Genomic DNA, 19,702 nt, shown 5'->3' on the forward strand with positions numbered 1-19,702 from the left:
GAAAGTGTGGGTCTCTGAGGATGCCAGGCCACCAACTGGAAACCTCAGGGCTCCAACCTCCAGGGCACCACCGCCGGTGAGGGCAGGAGCCTCACAGTGCAAGGCACTTTACCCGCGCAGCTTGCCCGGGGCCACGTGGGAACGGCCAATGCTTCCATGCATCAGGACGACATGCAAACAGGGTGCGCGTTGTCCTGTTTCGGCGGTTGACCAGGACCAAGAATCACATGGGAGAAAAGACCATACGAGGAGGTGCTAGAATCAAGAAGACAACTGCCGCAGCTTGCAAGGGCAGACGGCGCCGGGAGTTCATCCATGATGACATGATGACATGCCTGGGGTTCCAGGTTTCTCTGGGAATGACAGTGTGTGCTAGACCCCAAGACTGTGTCAATGCCGGCGCTGGGTCCAGGATGCTGCCATCGGATCTCCGACTGGAAGAAGGACTGACACTAGGTCTTTCCTGACGTCCACCCAACCACTCGGATACACGATGGGCTCTGCATTGGAGGGAAATCGCGTCCATTGATTCGGAAATTCTCCGCACAGCCAATGGAAGGAGCAGGGAGAAGCATGCAGGACGCGAAAGAAAAACAGAGAGCAAGGGACTCGTGAGGAACTTTGAGCGTTTGTCCTTGACCGTTTCTGTTTCTTCACTTCTGATTTCTGTTTCTCCGGCATCGCCATCACCGACAACAACAAACAACATCAACAACAACAGCAACATACAATGTATAGTCACTTATAAGTAATCCCTGACTCAACCATGTTCATCACCAATTGACTCCTGGTGGCTTCTCTCGTCTGACAGCTGGATTGCTCGGAACACACCCCTGTTTTCTTGCGGATCTTGCGATGCCACCACGAATCTCTTCCCCCCACGCTCAAGGGCAGCACAGCAGACAACTCCCATGTCGGGCCCAAGAACTATTCCACATCATGTCATGCGGCTGCTGCAGTGCCTTCCCAAGTCGCAACATTGGCTTGGCTCGTCCCGACCTTCCGAAGGCCGCTGTGATGCAGCCGATGGCCGGGCCCTGATTAGAAGTCGCTCACTCCCTGGTTCTGTCTCTCTCGTCTGCTCGCCTGGTCCTCTCCTCCGTCCGCCGGCGTCGGTTGACCATCGGGCTGTTGTTGGGCAGCAGAAACGGCATCATCAGTGTGGATTTGAAGGAAACTCAACCCCCTGTTCGCCTTGTTACCGAGGCCAAATTTCCCCAGACCGGTTGTCTTGGTCAATTAACCACCAATTTCGCCGACACAAGTTCACGCCATGGCACATAATCATGACATTCTCTGTTACCTACCTATCCACAGTGGGCGTGGCTCCGGTGGTGCCAGCGCCTCCTCAAGGTGTCGAATCCTCCCACGCAACCCATGGCTGCCGACCTCGCTGGGACAGCATCCGCCGCTGTGGAGAGCATCTTGGACGGGGCCCCGGAATGGCGTTACGGAGGTGGAATCAGGACCTACTGTTCCCAGGGGCAAGCCCCCGACTTGGAAAGAACTCTGATTAGGTACCACGGAGCTCACCCCAGCACGGGGAACCCGCTCTCTCATGCGCCGGCACCGACTCGGTGTCTTTGACTGGACGCATCATCACACCGGGCACATGGCATGCAGGATGCCTGTCGAGTCCTCGGCTGCGAAGTTCGGTCCAGCGTTCACCGCCCGATCCCAAGGAACAAACGAGAAGTAATTCCAGAACGGCGGTTGGGTCCTTCGCCGGAGCGCCATCCGTTCGCGCCGAGGACGAGCGACCAAGGAAGAAGGGGCCTTGTCCGCTGCCCGTTGGCGCCGTTGAATGACGTCTTTGGCTGGCCGGCATGGGGCCGTTTTCCACTTCACCGCCGAGAGGGCTTGAGAGCAATTTCCCGCTTTGGAATCCCGAGAGCACACCACAGAGACCTCTGGTTCGCCTCCTTGGCAGGTGAACCCGACAGAACGGTGCCAACGGACGACGCTGAGCACGAACGACAGTCGCTCATGAACGCCTGAGACTTCGCCGTCACGGTCCACGGCCGCCAGGCACTAGTTAACTAACTACCGAGTACTTACTGTCCACGTTTATTCTTGACACGGAGCACACAGGCGAGCATAACTCTGAACAACGTCGGCCGCTCCCACCTGACCAGGCTCGCCATGGCTTACCTACTTACCTGAATCTTCAGCTTTCCTTCCAGAATCGGAATCCTCCCTGGCGGGCTCACTCGTTCTGCTGCGGTCTGCTCCAATTTCGGTCTTTGTCCCCTGCTTTAGTAAAGTTGATATGGGTTGGTCTTTGTTCCATGGTTTTGATTTGAGGCTACAAGAGTTTCGATGTCCTTTGTGCTCTTCTCTGCCAGTCCAGGTTGGCCACAGACCGTTTGGAGTTGACAGGAGAACAAGCAAGCAGACCACGGTTGTGAAACGAGTCGAGGAATTCCACTGGCCGCTAATAGACCTACCTGACGCACCCTCCAGGATTGCGTTATGGGCCTGCTGGGCGTTAAATTACCTGGTGTCCAGGCGGATTCACTCGTCAGCAGCGCATGGAGACGGCTGTGTCGCTTCAAGCAGCTGAAGTATGCAATGTTGAGCAGCCCGGCCCTTCCGGATCGCCATTCTCCCGACACAGTAGCTGGACGGTGCTTCCGTTTCGCTTCCTGCTAATGATAGACTCGACGACAGGACGGTGATGATGACAACAAAGGATCAAAGCAGACCTGTTGTGCTACGCCAACATGGCACGACATCTTGAGAACTCGTACTCGTCTTCGCCCTTCATGTTTATTTACGTTCTGTCATGAGTTTGTGTGGCCTCTGTCACATTTCACCAACACAGAATGTGTTCATAGCCATCACTCATGAACACGGATTTCATATCCTGAGTGAAGCCAGTCTCAGGATAACAACACATCCAACATGATGAAGCAAATCTGCAAGGCCTACAGTCAGTCCCAAGGGACTCCCCCGGCCCTGGACTGACCTGGATTCTGCCAGCAAGGCAGCCACCTCGTCCGGCCTCGGAAGGCCGGCAAGTCTCCCGACAGCCTCAGGGGTCAGGATGGATGCCTCGAGGATGCTTTGTTGGCTCGACACATTCCACAGGTCCTTTGCAGGAAGCCACGGCAATCACGGGACTCGGGACCAACTCCCCGTCCATGTATGTTATGTACGATTCCAAGTATGGATGATGTATGCGCAAGAAAGCTGAGGCTGTTCAAGCCAACCACAGCGTCCGAGTCCTATCCAGGCCTGGGCTGACCGGTCCTGGCAACAAGCCAGCCAACTCATGTGCATATTTCCAAGGCGGATGGAGGGCCAAACAGGTTCCCGGCGTTTCTGTCACCTTCCAACTTTTTTTTCTCCTTTGCGTCGCCCCCTCGGATCCCGGATCTTGGCCGGTGCGTGTGCGTCGATATTACTTATGTACGTCCCGACAATAGCCAGGACGGTGCGGGCTGGCAGGACAAAACCTGCCCTATCACCGGCTTTGTTGACACCAGAAGAAGGAATTGTGCATACCAAGGAGCATCTAGGCATGTACAGTGTACAGTAGTGTACACTTGGTGGCATCGGGATCCAAGGGATTGGGATTTGGATCGGTATTGGGGAGGGGAAGAGGGGTCCCAAATAACGGCCGCCGACTGCCGCCGCCGCCGCCGCTTACCTGTCGTTGCTTTTTCACTTCCCCTTCCAGCCAGAAGACCCAAGCCATTGCCACGCCCCCCGCCTCCCGTCCTGTCAATCTTTCTTGCCACCCGCCTGCGCCTTCTCATGTCGGTGTGATTGGGTGATTCTTGGCCGGGGAGGTGTCACGGAGGCAAAATCGTCACAGTCGGACGCAGGAGTGGGCGGCCAAGGAGGAGAAATGCCGACCAGTTACTGGACTGGCAAACATAATTATGGTGATATTACGTAGGCTGGCTGGATGGAGGATTGTGGAAGGTCGGTAAGAGGAGGATGATGACGGCATAAGTTGGAGGTGTCTCTTTTACTCGGGACCTAGAGGCTGGTTTTTGAAAATTTGCCCACAGGCTCTGGCCCGGAGGGAGAAAAAGAAGGAAACTGGTGAGGAAGTCGAGGGAGAAGTGAAGAAGGGAGAAGGGAACAGAAGGAAAAGAGGTAAAAAATTAAATAAAAATATAACTAACTATAAACAACAGTAATAATAACTATCTAAGCGTTGTTAATATACCAACGGAAGTTAAAAAGGTATGAAGGAAACAAGAGACAAGACCTTGAGTGAGCCGAACGACGCTCTGTACATACAATATGGAAGCAAGTTGTAAACGGAGAGAGGCAAACGTGTAAAAAAATCAACGAAATCTGAGAATATGAAGTGTAACAAGAACCGAAAATAGAGATACGAAGGAAAGAGGGAAGGAATTAAGAAGAATCAAAAGGAATCAACAAAATAGTTAAGGAAAATAAGAGGAAGGAAAATAGAGGACAAATGGTTGAATAAGGGTACAAAGACAATTGAATGGGGAACAAGATTACCAAAGTTAATCACGCCATTATTACGCAACAAGATGCGTTGACACATAAGGTAACCCAGGTCATGAGAGAAGGTTGTTCCATTCCATGCATATACGTACAGTCATAAACCCTTCATCATCATTACGTCCATCATGCCTGAACGAACGTTTGTGTTTCCCTCCACCGCAAGACACCTCGCCAACCATGCCATGACAAGCAACCCAACACAGAAACCAAAAAAGAAGGAAACCCCATAATCGTCATCATCCTCCTCTCATCCTCCTCCCCACCCACCCTTTCCAACCCGGATAGATTCCCATTTGTTGTTGTTGATTCCTCCATGAAAAATCCTGCCTGCAAATGCCCAGTCCCTCCCAAAGTTGCCCTTTTTTTTCTTCCTCCACCATCCATTCCACCAAAGCAAAGAACTCTCACCAACAGGTCACCCCGTCCCGTCAAAGACGGGAGTGAGAGAGAGAGAGAGAGAGAGAGAGAGATCAAAACAAGGAGAGGATAAGTCCACCCCAAGATGCTGCTGCTGTTGTTTCTTGACAAGGCCCGATGCCATATGTTTCCAGCACAGAGAACAAGGCGACAAAGGAAACAGAAAGGAAAGACGAAGAGAAAAATAAAAAGAACACAAACAAATAAATAAACACCGAACAAACCTCGTCAACAACGCCAACTCCAACTCCAACTCCAAAACACCCCAAGCAAACCCAACACTCCAACACCAACACCAATCAACAACATGGCCTCTTCCTGTCCCTGAACATCTTCAACTCAGAGAGTCGACCTGAAAAGCGATGAACCGAGCAGGATGGGTGCTGATAGCCAGACAGACAGACAGATGATGCGTCGACCCCCTCATCATGTAATCCCGACAGTCGTCGGACTCGGGGTGTGTACACATCCATCAACCCCACACCACCATCATTCAGGGTGCCGTACCCTGCGCTGTGCTGTAGGTGCTTCGTTGTCCAACCACGGTGGCATGTACCACTTCTTCACGACTCAGCTCAACCACCCATCCCCTCCCTTCGCACCAACCCCAACCCCCGACGACCCAGCTGGACTTCCTAGATTCCCACCACCACCAACACCACCACCACCCAAAAACTCCAACTTAGGCATCTCAATCCTCGGCGGCGGCTGCTCGTCCCTGACCTTATTCTTCTTCGGACTCGCTCCACCCTTAACCGGACTCTTTTTCCTCTCCTCCACCGCCTTCCTCTCCGGCGGGGCCGGGCCGAACCTGACATCCCGCACGTCCCACCCGTCCTCCCACGCGGCCGCCACCCACGTCCGCAACCCGTCATGCACCGCGCCATAAAACTTCTCCTTGCACAGCCGCAGGCTGCCGCCGAGACATCGCTCCCACCCGGACACCTTGAGCTGCTCGCGGAGGTGGTTGCGCTCGGCCGCGCTCGGGCCCGTGCACGCGAGGATGGCGTTGAGCAGGTCCAGGTGGCTGGCGAGGTAGTTGGTGGCGTCCCACTCCACGCCGCCGACGTACGGGGCCGCGGGGACGGGCGGGCGGGGTTGCGGGAAGTGGCGCGTCATGTAGGCGAGGTGGGAGGGGGAGATTTGCGGGGGGTGGAGGGAGGCGGAGGTGGAGGTGGAAGGGTCGGTGGTGGTGGTGGTTGGTTGTTGTTGGTTGTTATTATCGTTCGGATCCGAACCCGAGTTGGTGTTGGTGTTGATGTTGACATTGCTGGGATTAGCGTTTTGGTTCGCCTCGGGCGGGAGGGCGACAATGTTCAGATTGTGCAGGAAAATCCAAAACACCTCCTTGGTCACGTTGACCACCTCCTTGCACCAGACACGGTACGGCCGTTCGCGGCGCATCTCGAGGACAAAGTCGACCGGGCGCTCCTGCTCGGGCGGCTCCGGGTCGCGCAGGAAGCCCAGCACGGCTTTGGCGCGCGAAACGCGCTCCGCCGGAGGGGCTGATGAGATGTAGGTCAGTAGGACAGAGGTGATGATGCCGCGCGTGGTGAACTCGCTGGGCCCCTTCTTCTCCGGGTCGAAGATCATGTGCAGCAGCGCCGGGAAGAGGGTCGCGTGGATTGAGTGCAGGTACTGCAGCGCCATGTCGGTCGTGCAGAGAGCCTTGAGGCAGAGCAGGTTTTCGTGGAGAAGGGCATCCTCGTGCTCCTCTCTGGACTTGGTGTCAGTTGTGTGTTTCCGGAGAACGAACAAGGGGAAAGCAAATATATAGAAAAAAAAACGCACCTCCATTCCACCGCCATAATCCGATGCAACAACTCCACAATCTCCCTCATGCCGCCCAACCTGATAAACTCCTCCGTCCACGCCACCGTCTCGTTGCGCAGCAGCAACCGCAGCTTGTGGAGCTTGCCCACCTCCACCAATTCAGGCTTCTGCACCTTTTGCAGGTACCCGACAAAGTCCCCGGGGAGCTGCTGGCCCTTGACCTTGGCCATGAACGTGCTGGCGTACCCGCCTGCCGCGTACGGCGACGCGGGCGGCGGCTGCTGCTCGTTGCCGACCAGACTCTCGCTCGACTTGGTCCGGAAGTGCCGGCCCAGGCTGCTATCCCCCTTCTTCTTGGTCGGCGAGGACGGGTTCGACTTGAGCCCCGCGCCGCGAACTAGCGTCAAGCTCAGCCCGCGGCCGTGCTTCTTCTTCTTGGTCGGACTCGACGCACCGCCGTCCTCCGTCTGAGCCGCGTCGCCACCCTCGGCACCGAGGCCTTGCCCAGCCGTCAGCGGCCGAACACCCCCGTCATGCGACGTCGGCCGTTCCAAGGCGGCCTGCGTCTCGGCCCAGTCTTGCCGGATAAACTCCATCTTGATGGTATCGCTCAGATTGCGCATCTTGTAGCGCTGGTTCTCGGGGATGTTGCGGCGATCCAGCATGGCCTCGAGGTGCTTGTCGATCTCGGCCGGGTCGATGAAAGGCATTTCCGCCGCTGCCGCAGACGCCGGCCCATAGCCCGTGCCGGGGCGAGACGCCCTGCCGCCGCTGTTCCGTGGGAAGGGAGCCGGCCCTGTTGGGGTAGTAGCAAGAGGAGTGCCACCGCCGTTGCTGCCAGTGCTGCCGCTGCTGAGCCCCCGGCCCCAGGTCATCCTCTTGGCGCGCCTGTCGTCGATCGCGCTGCTGTTGCTGCTGCCGCCGCTGGCGGCACGCTGCTGGGCGGCGGCGGCGGCAGCGTCGTCATCTTTGCGGGTGATGTATGCCTGGAATGACTTGGGGCGCGGCTTCTTGCTGCCCGTGGAGGAGGCCTTGGATCCGATGCTATCGGCCGGCGAGTCCAGCCTTGGCGAAGGGGGCGGGTACATCTGGGACGCGAACTGGGCATAGATTGGCGGCGGGGGCGCCAGATCAAAGGGATGCTCAGGTGGAGTCGCGTTCTCCTTGTCCCGGTCCCTCAACTCCTGCTCCTCTTCTTCCTGCTTCAGATTTTTGTGCGACCTCGGCCGGAGCAAGCCGACGAGGCTGGTCGCCGATTTGGATTTCTTGGGTTTGGTGGGCGAGCCGGCAGCCGCGTTGTCCCGGGTCTTGGGCGGCTTGCTAGTGTCTTTGTCCTTGTTGGCAAAAGCCCGCAGGGAGATGCTGGAGAAGCCCGTCTTGCTGGGCGAGGAAGGAGGTGGTGGGTAGTCGACGCGCCGCTCGGGGGAGCGTTCTTGGCGGTTTTGCTGCAGCTCGCCGAGCGCGTGGGCGTAGCGCTGCGGCTCCATGGCTGCGGCTGCCGCGGCGTCGAAGCCGACGTGGAAGACGGGGTTGTCTCGAGAGGGGGCTAGGCTCTGCTGCGAGATGTGGAAGGCGGGCGTTGTGGCGATGGGCGAAACGAGCGGCGCGGCGGGGAGGCTGGCGCCGTCCGAGTTGTTTCGCTTGTGCCCGGGCATGAAGGAGCGGAGGACGGATGATTTGGACCGCGACCGCTGGTGGTGTCGCGGAGTACCGGTGTCGCTGACGACGAGAGGCTGAGTCGGGGGAGTGGGCGGTGGCAGCCCGGAGAAGGTCGGGCCTCCGGCAATGTAGGAATACGACATGTTGATCGTTTCTTTTTGTTTTCACCTGTCTGTTCGTACGCGTGCTGCTGTTGACGATTGAAGTGTTGGTGGTTGGTCTGTTGTTGATGTCTCGGAAAGCAAGCCCTTGATGCAAGGCTCGAGGAGAGAGTCAGTCGTCAATGCGAACACAGAACGCCGATCCAGAAGACAATGCTCAACGAAGCGAACAAAAAAGGGAATAAAGGGCAACAACAGCAGGAAATTGAAAGGAGAAATTGTTTCGGGAGCCTGCGATGGAGGTTATGCCATTGCCATTGCTGTCCAAAGCAGAGCACAATTCCAATGGGCTGACCTCGAGAGAAAAGGTCGTCCGCTGGAATCTGATGTTTGGTGCTGGAACGGGTGGTGACAGGTCTGGGTAGGGATGTTCCAGGTTGGACAAAAGGGTTGACGATGGAGGAATGGTTTTGGGACCCTGGGGGGTTGTTTACGAGGGTTGGGTTGCTGGGCAACAGGCTGCAGGAGGTGGTCGGTGCTGTGGCGCGGCCGGGAATGGCTGAAGTGATGCCCCGCACGACGTGGCTGCCCCACTTCCCCGCACCAGGCGTGGAGCGGTCAACGGGCAGTTGGAGAAGGGCCAGTCATGTCAGGGTCAGGGTCAGGGATGAGATCGGCGCAACGGTCGCCAAACACGGACATCAACATCAACAAATGTCCAGAACGAGACAAAAGAAATCACAAAATATCACCAAAAATAGCCATTGACTGATAATCACTGACAACTGCAGAATATTATCACACACCAAATCACCAGCTCAGCAACCCCCTCGCCCTATCAAACCCTCCCCTCAGCTGCCTCTCAGGCTTCACCACCTTGCCTTGGATGACCGTGAACTTGACAATACCCTCGCAATCCTCCGGCCGTACCCTCGCCAGCCAAATGCACTGCGACGCGCCGACATCGCCCTCCTCCTTCTTGTCGCTGCCCTCCCCTCCATCCTCATCCTTCTTCTTCCCCTCCTCTTGACCCTCCTCAGCCTTCCCTGTCCCCTCCTCCCCTTCCTCCCCCTTCTTCGCCTCATCACCCTGTTTGGACTCATCCTCTTTCCTCGCATCATCACCCTTCTTCGCCTCTTCCTCCTTCGAGCCATCATCCTTCTTCGTAACAGGAGCGCCACCAGCAGCAGCGGCATCCTCCACCTCCCAATTCCCTCCCCTCCTATACACCAACATATTCGCCGCATAACCATGCCCACCAACATGACTTACAAAATACACGCCCACCCCTCCCGGCCTCTCATCATCATGATCCCTCCACAACCCCCGCGGCTCCAAATGCCTCCTCAGCTCCTTCCTCAACAACGGCGCCGACGCGCCGCACCGCGCGTCCCTCGTCTTGTGGCTGCACAGCAGGATCACCGCGCGGTGCTGGCAGCGGCGGGTGGTGAGGATGTGTTCGGCGTGGGGAGGGGGGCAGGGGATGGAGGCGGGAATGGAGAAGGGTTCGAGCGGGGAGGCGGTGGTGGGCGCGCGCGAGACGACGGATTCTATCAGCGTCGGGACCGAGGCCGGGGTGACGTTGTCGATGAAGAGGAAGGCGGGCAGGAGGAGGACGGTGGTGGGCTCGGCGTACGAGGTGGTGCCGTGCGGGGTGGGCATGTCGGAGGCGGAGAGGAGGAGGCGCTGGATTGGAGGGACAGACAAGCTCAGTTAGTATCTCTTCTTCCCTAAGGTAGGCATTGTGCATAGGACAGACATACCCCATTACTAGGCTTCTTCCCCCCCTCCACCGCCTGCATCACGCTGCCCCTCTCATACTCAATCTTGCCGATCCAATCCGACTTGCCCGTCGCCACCACCAGGTGCGTGCTCCATGCCTTGACGTTGCCGTAAAACTTGTCCGTCTCGTCGATGCGGAACCACTTGGGGTACTTGACGTCGCACGAGGCGCAGTCGTGGTCGCAATCTTCGCCGTCCACCGCCTTGTCCACCTTGGGGAACAGGTCGTGCAGGTCCGCCTTGTGGCCCGAGTCCGGGTTCGCGGAAGCGTCGCCGAGGGCGAGGGCTTTGACGTTGTTGATTAGGGATTTGAGCATGGTTTCGGGTCCAGGTCTCGAGGGTTAGGTGGATTGATTGAACCACCTAAGGAAAGACAAACAAACAGACAGACAGACGAGAGGGTATTAGTAGGGAAAAATCAATGTTTCGCAACAAATCCTCTAAAAAAGTGCAGACCGACAACTTGAACAGTGAAATCGGCAGCCACTTAACCTCAGACCACCAAACACCGAATCTCGGTCACTGGCTTTTTAACCCCTGCACCGTGGATTCGGTTCGGAGCTAAGGCGGGCCAAACTGGGTCCGTCCTCGACCCGCCGCAGAGGGATCCCGTCCCGTCTCCAGACAGATCGGAGGATGCCGCTGGCTGTGAGCCGACCCTGAAACTCCGTCCAACATGAGACCATCCATGCTTCCCGCTGACAACGCCATTCCACGCAAGCACCTGATACCAAATATACTCCGTATGATGAACACGAGTCCCTATAACTGGGAAGCCTCAGGATGCAAGAAACAAACCTCACATCTAAACACAGCAGTAACACCATCGTTCTCGGTCACCAGACGACAAGACAAAACAAAACCAAACAAAAGGATTTAACCTCGTAACACCGAACCCGTCACCTGCAAGGCCAACGCAACCTCCAACACCAAAAAAAACCACCCTACGCCTTGCACAAACCACGCGAAGATTGCGTAACCATGCAACCATACACACAAGCAAAGAACCAGAACCACAACCCAACAGGTATCGGTTCCGCCCCCACGTCTGCGAGGCAAACAGCCGTCATAACTGGCATTGTACTGTAGAGAGGTAGGCAGGAAGGTAGGTAGGTAGGGAATGCGCTTGGCTCAGATACGAGATCCTCAAGTCAAGGAAGGAAAAAAAGACAACAACCAACAGCAATCCTGAAAAGCTTGGATGACCAAATATACTGGGAATTCCTCCTGTACCTGTGCTACCTTTGCACAACCCCCCTTGAAACCATTTTTTTAATCTCATGAAACAACCCAGACAACCGCCCCAGAATACAAAACGACCCATGATATAACCAGAGAGACAAAAGAAACAGCCGCTAGGGCTCAAAGAGACAGACAGACAGTCAGTCAGACAAACAGAGAGAAAGAAAAAAGAAAAGAGAGAAAGGTATAACCACCACACCCAACCCCTTGACCAGCGTTTAAACTACCTCACCTTCTTCCCCTCCCCATCCCCCCCAATCCGAATCGACACCACGCTCCCGCTCTCTCCATCACTATCACTACTGTCCCCATCCCCCTCCTCCTGGTGCTGCGCCAGCGACATCCTCCTCTGCTCGCTCTGCCGCCGCCTGAGCTCGCCCCTTTCCCTCATCGCCTCCCTGATCTTGCGATTCGCGTGCTCAAAGCTCTCCTTGCTATCCAGCGTCGTGAACGCGCTGACGGGGAACCCGGCCATGGGGCCTTGCCCGCCGACCAACCCCGTGCCGGCGCTGCTGCTGCGGCTCCTGCTGCGGCTGGGCGGGCGCGTGGCGAACAGCGGCGCACCGCCAATGTTGCTGAAGGATTCGTTGCGCGGGATGGCGCGGCTCGAGGTGGTCGTGTGGCGGCGCACGAGGCCGGGGCTGCCGGGTCCGTTGGACGAGGCTCCGGGCGACGAAGTGCCGCTGAGGCTGCCGCGGCGGGCGGGAGAGCCGGGTGAGTGGCCGCCGTTGGGCAAGAAGGCGTTGGACACGTCGTTGGACACGCCACGGGCGTAGGCGTCGAAGATGAGCCGCGTGTGTTCGAAGTCCGGGTACATTTCCGGGCCGATGGTGTTGACGGCCTCGGCAACCTGGGCGGCGAGCTCGGCACGACGCTCGCGCAGCTGCGCAATGCTGTAGCTGGACTTGGGGTTGATGCAGAGCGCCAGCGGTCGCAGGGACTTGAGGATGTCCATACCAACCTCGCCGAACCGCAGCGCCGCGAACGTGATGGCGGGGAAGATGACCCAGCCTGCCAGGAAGACGGCCCAGATGGGCACCCACTCCGGGACGTACCCGCCGAGGCGGTCCCGGTACACCAGGTACGCAAAGATGCACGTGTAGAAGTTGTACAAGACGGGCGCAAAGGCCAGTGACACGAGAAGCTTCCACGTGGCGATGACGTCCTTGCCCTGAATCTTGACCGACGACGCCGCAAGCGCCGTCTTGGCCTTCTGGTGGCTGATGTATTTGGTCGCGATGAAGATGGGCGCAAACAAGATGAGGCCAGGCAGAACGCCCGCCGAGAGCACGATCAGCTTCAGCAGGCGGTAAATAAACGTGATGAACACCACACCCCACGACATGCGGGCGTACTCGACCTGGTGGTCCCGGATGTTGAGGTAGCGCAGCTGCTTGTTGTACTCGGTCACCGATTCCCGCAGGTGGCTGATACGGGGGTCGTTCTTGTACTTCTCGTAACCCTGGGCCAGGCGGCGGTTCAGTTCTACCACCACGGGCAACGGCAATTTCTTGCCCGTGGGGTTGTACAGCCTCCGCGCGGCCTGGATCACCATGAGCGTGTCATAATCGGGGGTCGACACCGTCACGGCGCTCAGCGCCGAGTGCACCATGTCGAGAAGCTGTCCGATGGCGTCCCGTCTCTGGTTGTTCTTATACATCTCGACGAGCTTGGGTGGCACTTCGAACGGAGGACCGAACTCGATGACGGCCCTTGAGCGGAACTTGTGGGCATGGAAGTAGTTCATGCCTACCGGCACAATCTTGAGGCCGCAATTCGGCGCCTCAGCAAGGGTACCAAGAGCCATGATGGCGACGCCGGCCTTGAGCGGGAGGAGCTCGGTCCGGTCGTGGCTACCGCCCTCCGGGAAGATGCCGATGCAGCCGCCCGACTTGAGGCAGCCGAAGACGGAATGGTAGACCTGGGACTGGTCGATGTACGGGGCGAGCTTGTACTTGGTCCCCTCGTACCCGGGCTTAGGGCCGTTCACTTCGGCGTTGATCAGGCCTCCTTTGTCATCAATGTCGTCCCGGGCGGTCAGTTGCTCCATGGAGAGTTTTCCCGGGAACGGGCGCTTCACGCGCAGCTCGTTGGGCCCGAGGATGGCAGCAATATCGACACTAGCGCCGCTGCGACCCTTGGCAGAGGGAAGGAAGACCATGCCGCCAACCTGAGCTTCCTTCTCGAAGTCGGTCCCGACACCGCGGACCAGGGTCGGGTCGTTGATGGGATCGGGCAGATAGATGGTGCCTGAGCCGGGTTTCGCGTAGTCTTGGGCACGGCCGACGGGCACGCAGCCGACCTGGCGGGACGCCCATCCGATGAAACCGTGCACCGACTTTTGCGCAATAAGCAACGAGACGCGGCGTTTAGCCTCCGTCTTGAGCACATGTTGCAAGATGAGCGCATCGACGAACTGGTTGGCGTGAGGGGCGGCCACGAACAGGACGGGACCATGGCGGGGGACCTTCCAGGCGCCACGAGGGTGCACCTCGCGGAAGAAGAGGTCGACGAGGGACGACATGGTCCAGAGGAAGGTGTCGTATTTCCAGGGGACAATTCGGCCCATCTGTTTGTTATCAGAGGAGCCGGCGCCCGGAGGCGCCGTCTTTGCATCTTTGGACATGTTGGTTCGAGGTGTTACACTCGAGCTTGCACAATGAAGCGGGTCGTCGATAGGAACGGGGTATATCCGTCCAGTCGAACCGGGCTTTGTGTATGGATTCGACGGGGAGATGAGCTTATCTCGTGTGTGTTGGTTTAGAAACAGAAGTCGAGCTTCGAGTCAGAGTCGTCGAGCGATAGACGTATATATGGTAGCCCGGCGAAGACACGGCTGCTCCGCGATTTCTCCGGCTGTCTCTGGACGTCAATGTTCAACAGAAGGCCGAGCGCAACGAGCGAACAATGACGAGATGCTCCGGCGTTGGGAGTGTGGAGTCTGTGATGTGATGCTGATGTCAAGTCGACGTCTGACAAAAAAATCGGGGTTCGATCGCGAATCGCAGCGCGTATCTTGGTCGGGTGGAGGGGAAAGAGGGGAATGGGTATCGCAGATATCAGAGAGAACACAAAGAGTCCATCCAACAACACGAGACTAACAACCACAACACCTCAAACGAGAGCAAGAAGGGAAACTTGGAGTAAAAAAAAAAAAAAAATACCAGAAGAGAGGAGGGGATGAGCAAAGAGTCACAAGCACCTCACATGCGACAGGAACCCCCTCGTCCTTATCCGTCCATCTGTCCGTGAGCTCGAGCTCGACTGGACCTTGGGTATGCTCGGTTGGAGCCGCCTGGAATGGCAGAAGAGCAGAGAAACACGAGTCCGGGCCATGATATGCCCACCTGCCCCACCCTAACGCCGAGCTGGGCAGCCGTTTTCCTCCACCGGCCACAGAAGGTTGAGATGCGGGCGTGTCTTGGCGCCACTTAACGCCACCCCCAGGATCCACTGCGGGTCTTGCACTCCTCTTCTCCACGCATATGATTGGTCTATTCGCCGAAGCTTTAGCTGGTCCCACTCTTTTTTTTCTTGGCCCCCCAAGAGCTCTCGAATGGATGCGTCACGACGGATCGAAGTGATTCTCTTTCTGCTTCTGCACGTTTTGCACGTTGCAAGGCAGAGCTTTTTTTTTGACATGCTGCACATGCCCATGCCAGCCAGGCACACTTCTCTGCCATCCTCAACACCTCAAATCGGCAAAGCGTCCTGCACACACAACTCCCAACCAGTCGGTTGCAGCAGCAGGCGGTCAGCTCTCGGCGGCGACAACCTGTCCAGATGACCATATCGTTGGGAAATTCCTACCTATTCATCAATTGGCCCCTCCACTCAAACACACCCAAGTGAACACCTGCCCGTGAAGGTTCCCATGCCCGGCATCAAAGGGGTCGAAACCACCTGACGGGAATCCCGGCCTGCTTTGATAATGGCCAGGGCAAGACAGTTTCATCGCGCTGACGGAAACGTCCGCGGGGCCCTTGATGAACGAGCCTGGAAACTTCGTTTCGCCTCAACCCGGTTCACCAGGCCCCTACCTCCAACTGCCGTTCTGATAAGTAAAACGCCGAGCTGCAATGCGCCCTCGTAGAAAAAAAATTAAGTCCACTACGTGTCCAAATCCAGCAGCTCAATTCCCCTCTGCTCGCTCACTGTCGGATGCATTTTTTTACAGAACCTTCCTCAGGCCTCCCTCTGGTGTAATTTCTTTCGCCATTTGCCTCAACAAAATGCACGAGAGGGGGTGTTAGTCCCTAGTTCCTAGCTCGAGTGACTGACTGCAACGAACCAATTCCCACCCCTGACATGGGCCTAATTTTGACACATCCCGAGAGCGTTGCATCCTCGGCTGCGGTTGGCGGTTGGGAGGGGCGTGTGGCCTAGGTCGGCTTTGCCCACTGCGCTAGGGGTGAAATCCGATCGCTGGGATCCTCCTCTCCGCGGGCCGTGGTAGGGCGGTTGGCCATCGATGTTTTTGTTGCATGTGAATGTGAATTCCTAGGTCTGGACGTCCTTGGTAGTTGAGTGGTGATGATAAAATGAAAAGAGAAAAATAGGGGGGACAAGGCAAGAGGAAAAAGAGAAAGAGAAAAATAAAAAGAGTCAAAGAGAGATGAGGAGAAACAGAACGCAAAAAAAAAAAAAAAAAAAAAAGTAAACTCCGTAGCAATAACAAGACGAAAGCTCCAGGCCAGTTGGATCAACATCATCATCATCACGATGATATTCAACTCAACGCTGAGCGCTCTCTTCAAGCAACGCCGCAATTCAACCTAGCACTACCTTCTATCATACTCCCCCTTACAACTCAAAACCCATCCAACCCAATCCCACTACTTCTTCCTCCCCTTCCCCCTCCTCTTCCCACTCCCCGACGAACTCCCCGCCTCCGCCGGCGCCGGCACCTCCACGACCCCTTCCTCCAGCTCCTCCGTCGCCACCTTCCCCTCCTTCTCCATCTCCCTCAGCTTCTCCTGCCCGCTAATAAACATGGTCAAATCCCGATTCATCTCCTTGAGCTCCTCCACCTCCTTGCGCAACTTCTCCATCTCCTGATCCTTCGTCTCCGCCTCCGACCGGAGGTGCTCGATCCTCTTCATCAGCCCGGCCCCGACCTCCCGCTCCTCGCGCAGCGTCTTATTCAGCTCTCGCGCCAGCTCGGCCGACTTGTTGGCGCGCGCCTTTTCGCGCGCCAGGTCCCGCTCGAGCTGCGGCACCGTCTCGTCGCGCAGGACGCGGTGTTCTTCCCGCAAAGATTCGAGCTCGCGCAGGGCTTGGGCAGCTTGCGCCGAGGCGGCTTCCGCAGCCGCGCTGGCTTTGGCGGCCTTGTCGGCGGCTTTGTTGACCATTTCTTCAAAGTACTGGCGCTGGCTTTCGAGCTGGCTGGTGAGCAGGTGGGTGTACTCGAGGCCGATGCTGTCGAGTTTGGCGCGCGGGACCATGTCTTCCTGCTGTTGTTGTTGCTGCTGCTGCTGTTGCTGCCGGGGATCGTCCCTGCGCGGCAGCTCGACGACCTTGCCGTCGCCTTTGTCGCGGATGAGGCGATGAACCCACATGTCGCCGGCGTAGTCCCAGACGTGTTGGGTTTGGAGCTCAAGACTAAAACTATGCGCTGTGAGCTTCCAGTGCTCCTTGGCGTGTCCGCCGTTGTAGCGGCCACAGCCCACGTTGCCGCAGATGAGGCAGATCCAGAGGTCGTCGGTGCAGTTGCAGTTGTTGCAGATGTTGGACACCCCGGACCCGAAGGGGCGTGAGTAGGGGTTGTCCGGGTCGTAGTAGTCCTCGGCCGGCTTGGGGTTGGTCGCACGGCAGACGGGACAGCCCGATCCCTTCCAGGTTTGGAGGCATGTGCAGTGGAACACGTGCTGGCAGAGGATCGTCATCAGGCCGCTCGTGTCGTCCATGCGCTCGAGGCACACGGCGCAGGTGGGTAGTTCGATGAGGTCGGGAGTCGGTGGCGGGAAGGGCTTGAGCGAGTTGACCATGGGCGAGGTCGGGGCGAAGCGGTCCTTGTTGGCCTCGGAGAATCGCCTTTGACTATTCGGCTGACCCGGCGTCAGGACGCTGATAGACTTGATGAAGGTGACATGGCAGATCTCGGTCTTCACAAGCTGTTAGCTCATTGTCCCGTCCACAGAGAACTGTCGACCACTCACCTCAACACTGTCAAACGGCTTCCCATCAAACTCCTTCCTCCACTCCCTCGCCCTGGCAGCGTCGCGGAACTTCATAAGCACCATGTACCTGCTCATCCGGCTGGTCATAACCATGCGGTAGTGGCTGACATGGCCCCTCCACTTCTCTCCCACAAACCCGAGAAAGTCGCTGGGGGACATATAGCTCGGGACAGCCAGGATGCAGAGAATCGTGCCGTCCTCTCCGTTACTGCCGCCATCTTCCGTAGCCACAACTCCTCCCGCCGCTGTCTCGTCCCCTTCGCGGTAGAGATGAACGATCCCCCACCCGGCTTCCGTGTTCTTCGTCTCGAGGGGCAAGTATCTCGCCTTGGTCGCCAGGCCCATCCCGCCGAGGTTCGGCCCGAGGCTGGCGGCCGGCGTAGCAGCCTGCGCACCGCCGTCGCCGGTCAGTTGTTGATGTTGTTGCTGTTGTCCAGCCATCTCCTCCTGTTGGGAAACCCTATGCACCTCCTTCAAATCAAAACTCTCAATCCTCACCCTCCCAAACCTCCAATCCCGAACCGCCTGTTCCGGTCCAATACCGTCCGCTGTTGTCCTCGGCGGCGACGTTTCCCCCCTCCTGGTCCTTACCGCCACCTGCTGTTGCTGCTGTTGTTGTTGTCGATTCCTCAAGCCCCGCTGTTCCCACTCCCACCAATCCCTCTCCCCTCTACCACCACCACTCTCAATATCTTCCCCGCCTATCCCCGCGCGCCGCGAGCCGCAATCAATCACCCTCGAATTCGCCGCCCTCGCAGCCGCGGCGGCCGCTTCTTCGTATGTCCTCGTCAGCGCGTCGTGCCGGTCGTATTTTGCTGCTGCCGACCACTGCTCTCCCCAGCTCGATCCAGCGCCGCCGCCAGTAGTGTTGTTACCGATGATATCCGTCCTCCCCTGCTGTCGCGGGTGAGAGGGCAAGTCATCAAAGATGCTCGCGCCGGGAGCAGGTATCCAAATATTATTGTCCGCTACCACGGGGACGTTGCTGCCGCTGCCGCTAGCTCCGGTTCCGTTATTCGTGTTATTCTTGGTCTGCTGGCCGGTCGGATCGGGCGTCGGGTAGAGCTCGAATTTGATGTGGTACGAGTATTCCGTCATAACCGCACCGGGAGGTGAGATTCTCTCGGGGTCCCTGCTTTCAAGCAGCGGCTGGTCGATGACGAAAAGTTGGGTAGATGGTGTCGTGAGGGCTGGCCTCTCTGCCTCTCGGTCTGACGTGGCCTGGGCGAGGCAGACAATCGGAAAGAAGAGGTTGATGGCTCGTGGCAAATCTCTCTGTGGCTTTCTTTCAACGGTAGAAGGTCACGGGGGTAATAAAATCTCGGATTCTCGACAGCCAAACTCGTTTCTGGCAAGCCGCATCGTAAGTCGATCACACACCACCGCCCGAGCGGTCTTTGGCAGGAAAGAGGAAGAGGATCACGGGAAGTTGAAAGTTGCAAATCGGATGGAGCATGCGGCTGGAATGCCGTCACTGCCACCCCACTAAAGAACGGGCCCCACATCCCGCTGGTCTTACATCATCACAGTTGGACAGTTGGAAGGGACATGCACACAACCAGGAACACCGACAGTAACACAGAAAAGGCACACATGTTAGGACTCAGAATCGAGTCTCGTCATCATTTGATTGGTATCGTGTCCGAGTCATCATAATACTAGAAAACAAGACAAGCCCAACGCATTACCAACTCCCTATACCCGTCGAATCCCTGCCCATTCCCAACAAGCCGCCAGCAGCTTACTGGCCACCACGCAGGCGCAGGACGAGGTGGAGAGTGCTCTCCTTCTGGATGTTGTAGTCGGAGAGCGTCCGACCATCCTCCAGTTGCTTACCCGCAAAGATCAGGCGCTGCTGGTCCGGAGGGATACCCTCCTTGTCCTGGATCTTGCTCTTCACATTGTCAATCGTGTCCGACGACTCGACCTCCAATGTGATGGTCTTGCCGGTGAGGGTCTTCACGAAGATCTGCATGCCACCGCGGAGGCGAAGCACCAGGTGGAGGGTGCTCTCCTTCTGAATATTGTAGTCGGACAGGGTCCGACCGTCCTCGAGTT

At 57.4% G+C, this 19,702-nt stretch overlaps 5 protein-coding genes across 5 annotated transcripts in view; all 5 read right to left on the minus strand.

Moving 5' to 3' along the window:
- Positions 1-5,478: 5,478 nt before the first annotated feature.
- On the minus strand, positions 5,479-8,483 carry VTJ04DRAFT_6561 (uncharacterized protein; the record flags this gene model as incomplete). The annotated part of the gene is made up of 2 exons (XM_069364794.1): positions 5,479-6,625; positions 6,700-8,483. The coding sequence occupies 2 exons, from the start codon at positions 8,481-8,483 to the stop codon at positions 5,479-5,481; spliced, it is 2,931 nt and encodes a 976-aa protein (XP_069218585.1).
- A 768-nt stretch (positions 8,484-9,251) lies between these two features.
- Positions 9,252-10,540, minus strand: VTJ04DRAFT_6562 (uncharacterized protein; the record flags this gene model as incomplete). The annotated part of the gene is made up of 2 exons (XM_069364795.1): positions 9,252-10,127; positions 10,205-10,540. The coding sequence occupies 2 exons, from the start codon at positions 10,538-10,540 to the stop codon at positions 9,252-9,254; spliced, it is 1,212 nt and encodes a 403-aa protein (XP_069218586.1).
- Positions 10,541-11,688: 1,148 nt separating this feature from the next.
- Positions 11,689-14,091, minus strand: VTJ04DRAFT_6563 (uncharacterized protein; the record flags this gene model as incomplete). The annotated part of the gene is made up of 1 exon (XM_069364796.1): positions 11,689-14,091. The coding sequence occupies one exon, from the start codon at positions 14,089-14,091 to the stop codon at positions 11,689-11,691; it is 2,403 nt and encodes an 800-aa protein (XP_069218587.1).
- Positions 14,092-16,300: 2,209 nt separating this feature from the next.
- On the minus strand, positions 16,301-18,742 carry VTJ04DRAFT_6564 (uncharacterized protein; the record flags this gene model as incomplete). The annotated part of the gene is made up of 2 exons (XM_069364797.1): positions 16,301-17,569; positions 17,624-18,742. The coding sequence occupies 2 exons, from the start codon at positions 18,740-18,742 to the stop codon at positions 16,301-16,303; spliced, it is 2,388 nt and encodes a 795-aa protein (XP_069218588.1).
- Positions 18,743-19,302: 560 nt separating this feature from the next.
- Positions 19,303-19,702, minus strand: part of VTJ04DRAFT_6565 (uncharacterized protein) — a gene marked incomplete at both ends in the record, with an annotated part of 2,632 nt that continues 2,232 nt past the window's right edge. Inside the window, 2 exons of the mRNA XM_069364798.1 lie at positions 19,303-19,433; positions 19,481-19,694. Of these exons, the coding sequence (XP_069218589.1) occupies positions 19,303-19,433; positions 19,481-19,694 (345 nt within the window). The remainder of the gene's footprint in view (positions 19,434-19,480; positions 19,695-19,702) is intronic.

This window comes from Mycothermus thermophilus (genome assembly GCF_041956435.1).
Source record: "Mycothermus thermophilus strain CBS 625.91 unplaced genomic scaffold VTJ04scaffold_4, whole genome shotgun sequence".
Classification (NCBI taxonomy): Eukaryota; Fungi; Ascomycota; class Sordariomycetes; order Sordariales; family Chaetomiaceae; genus Mycothermus; species Mycothermus thermophilus.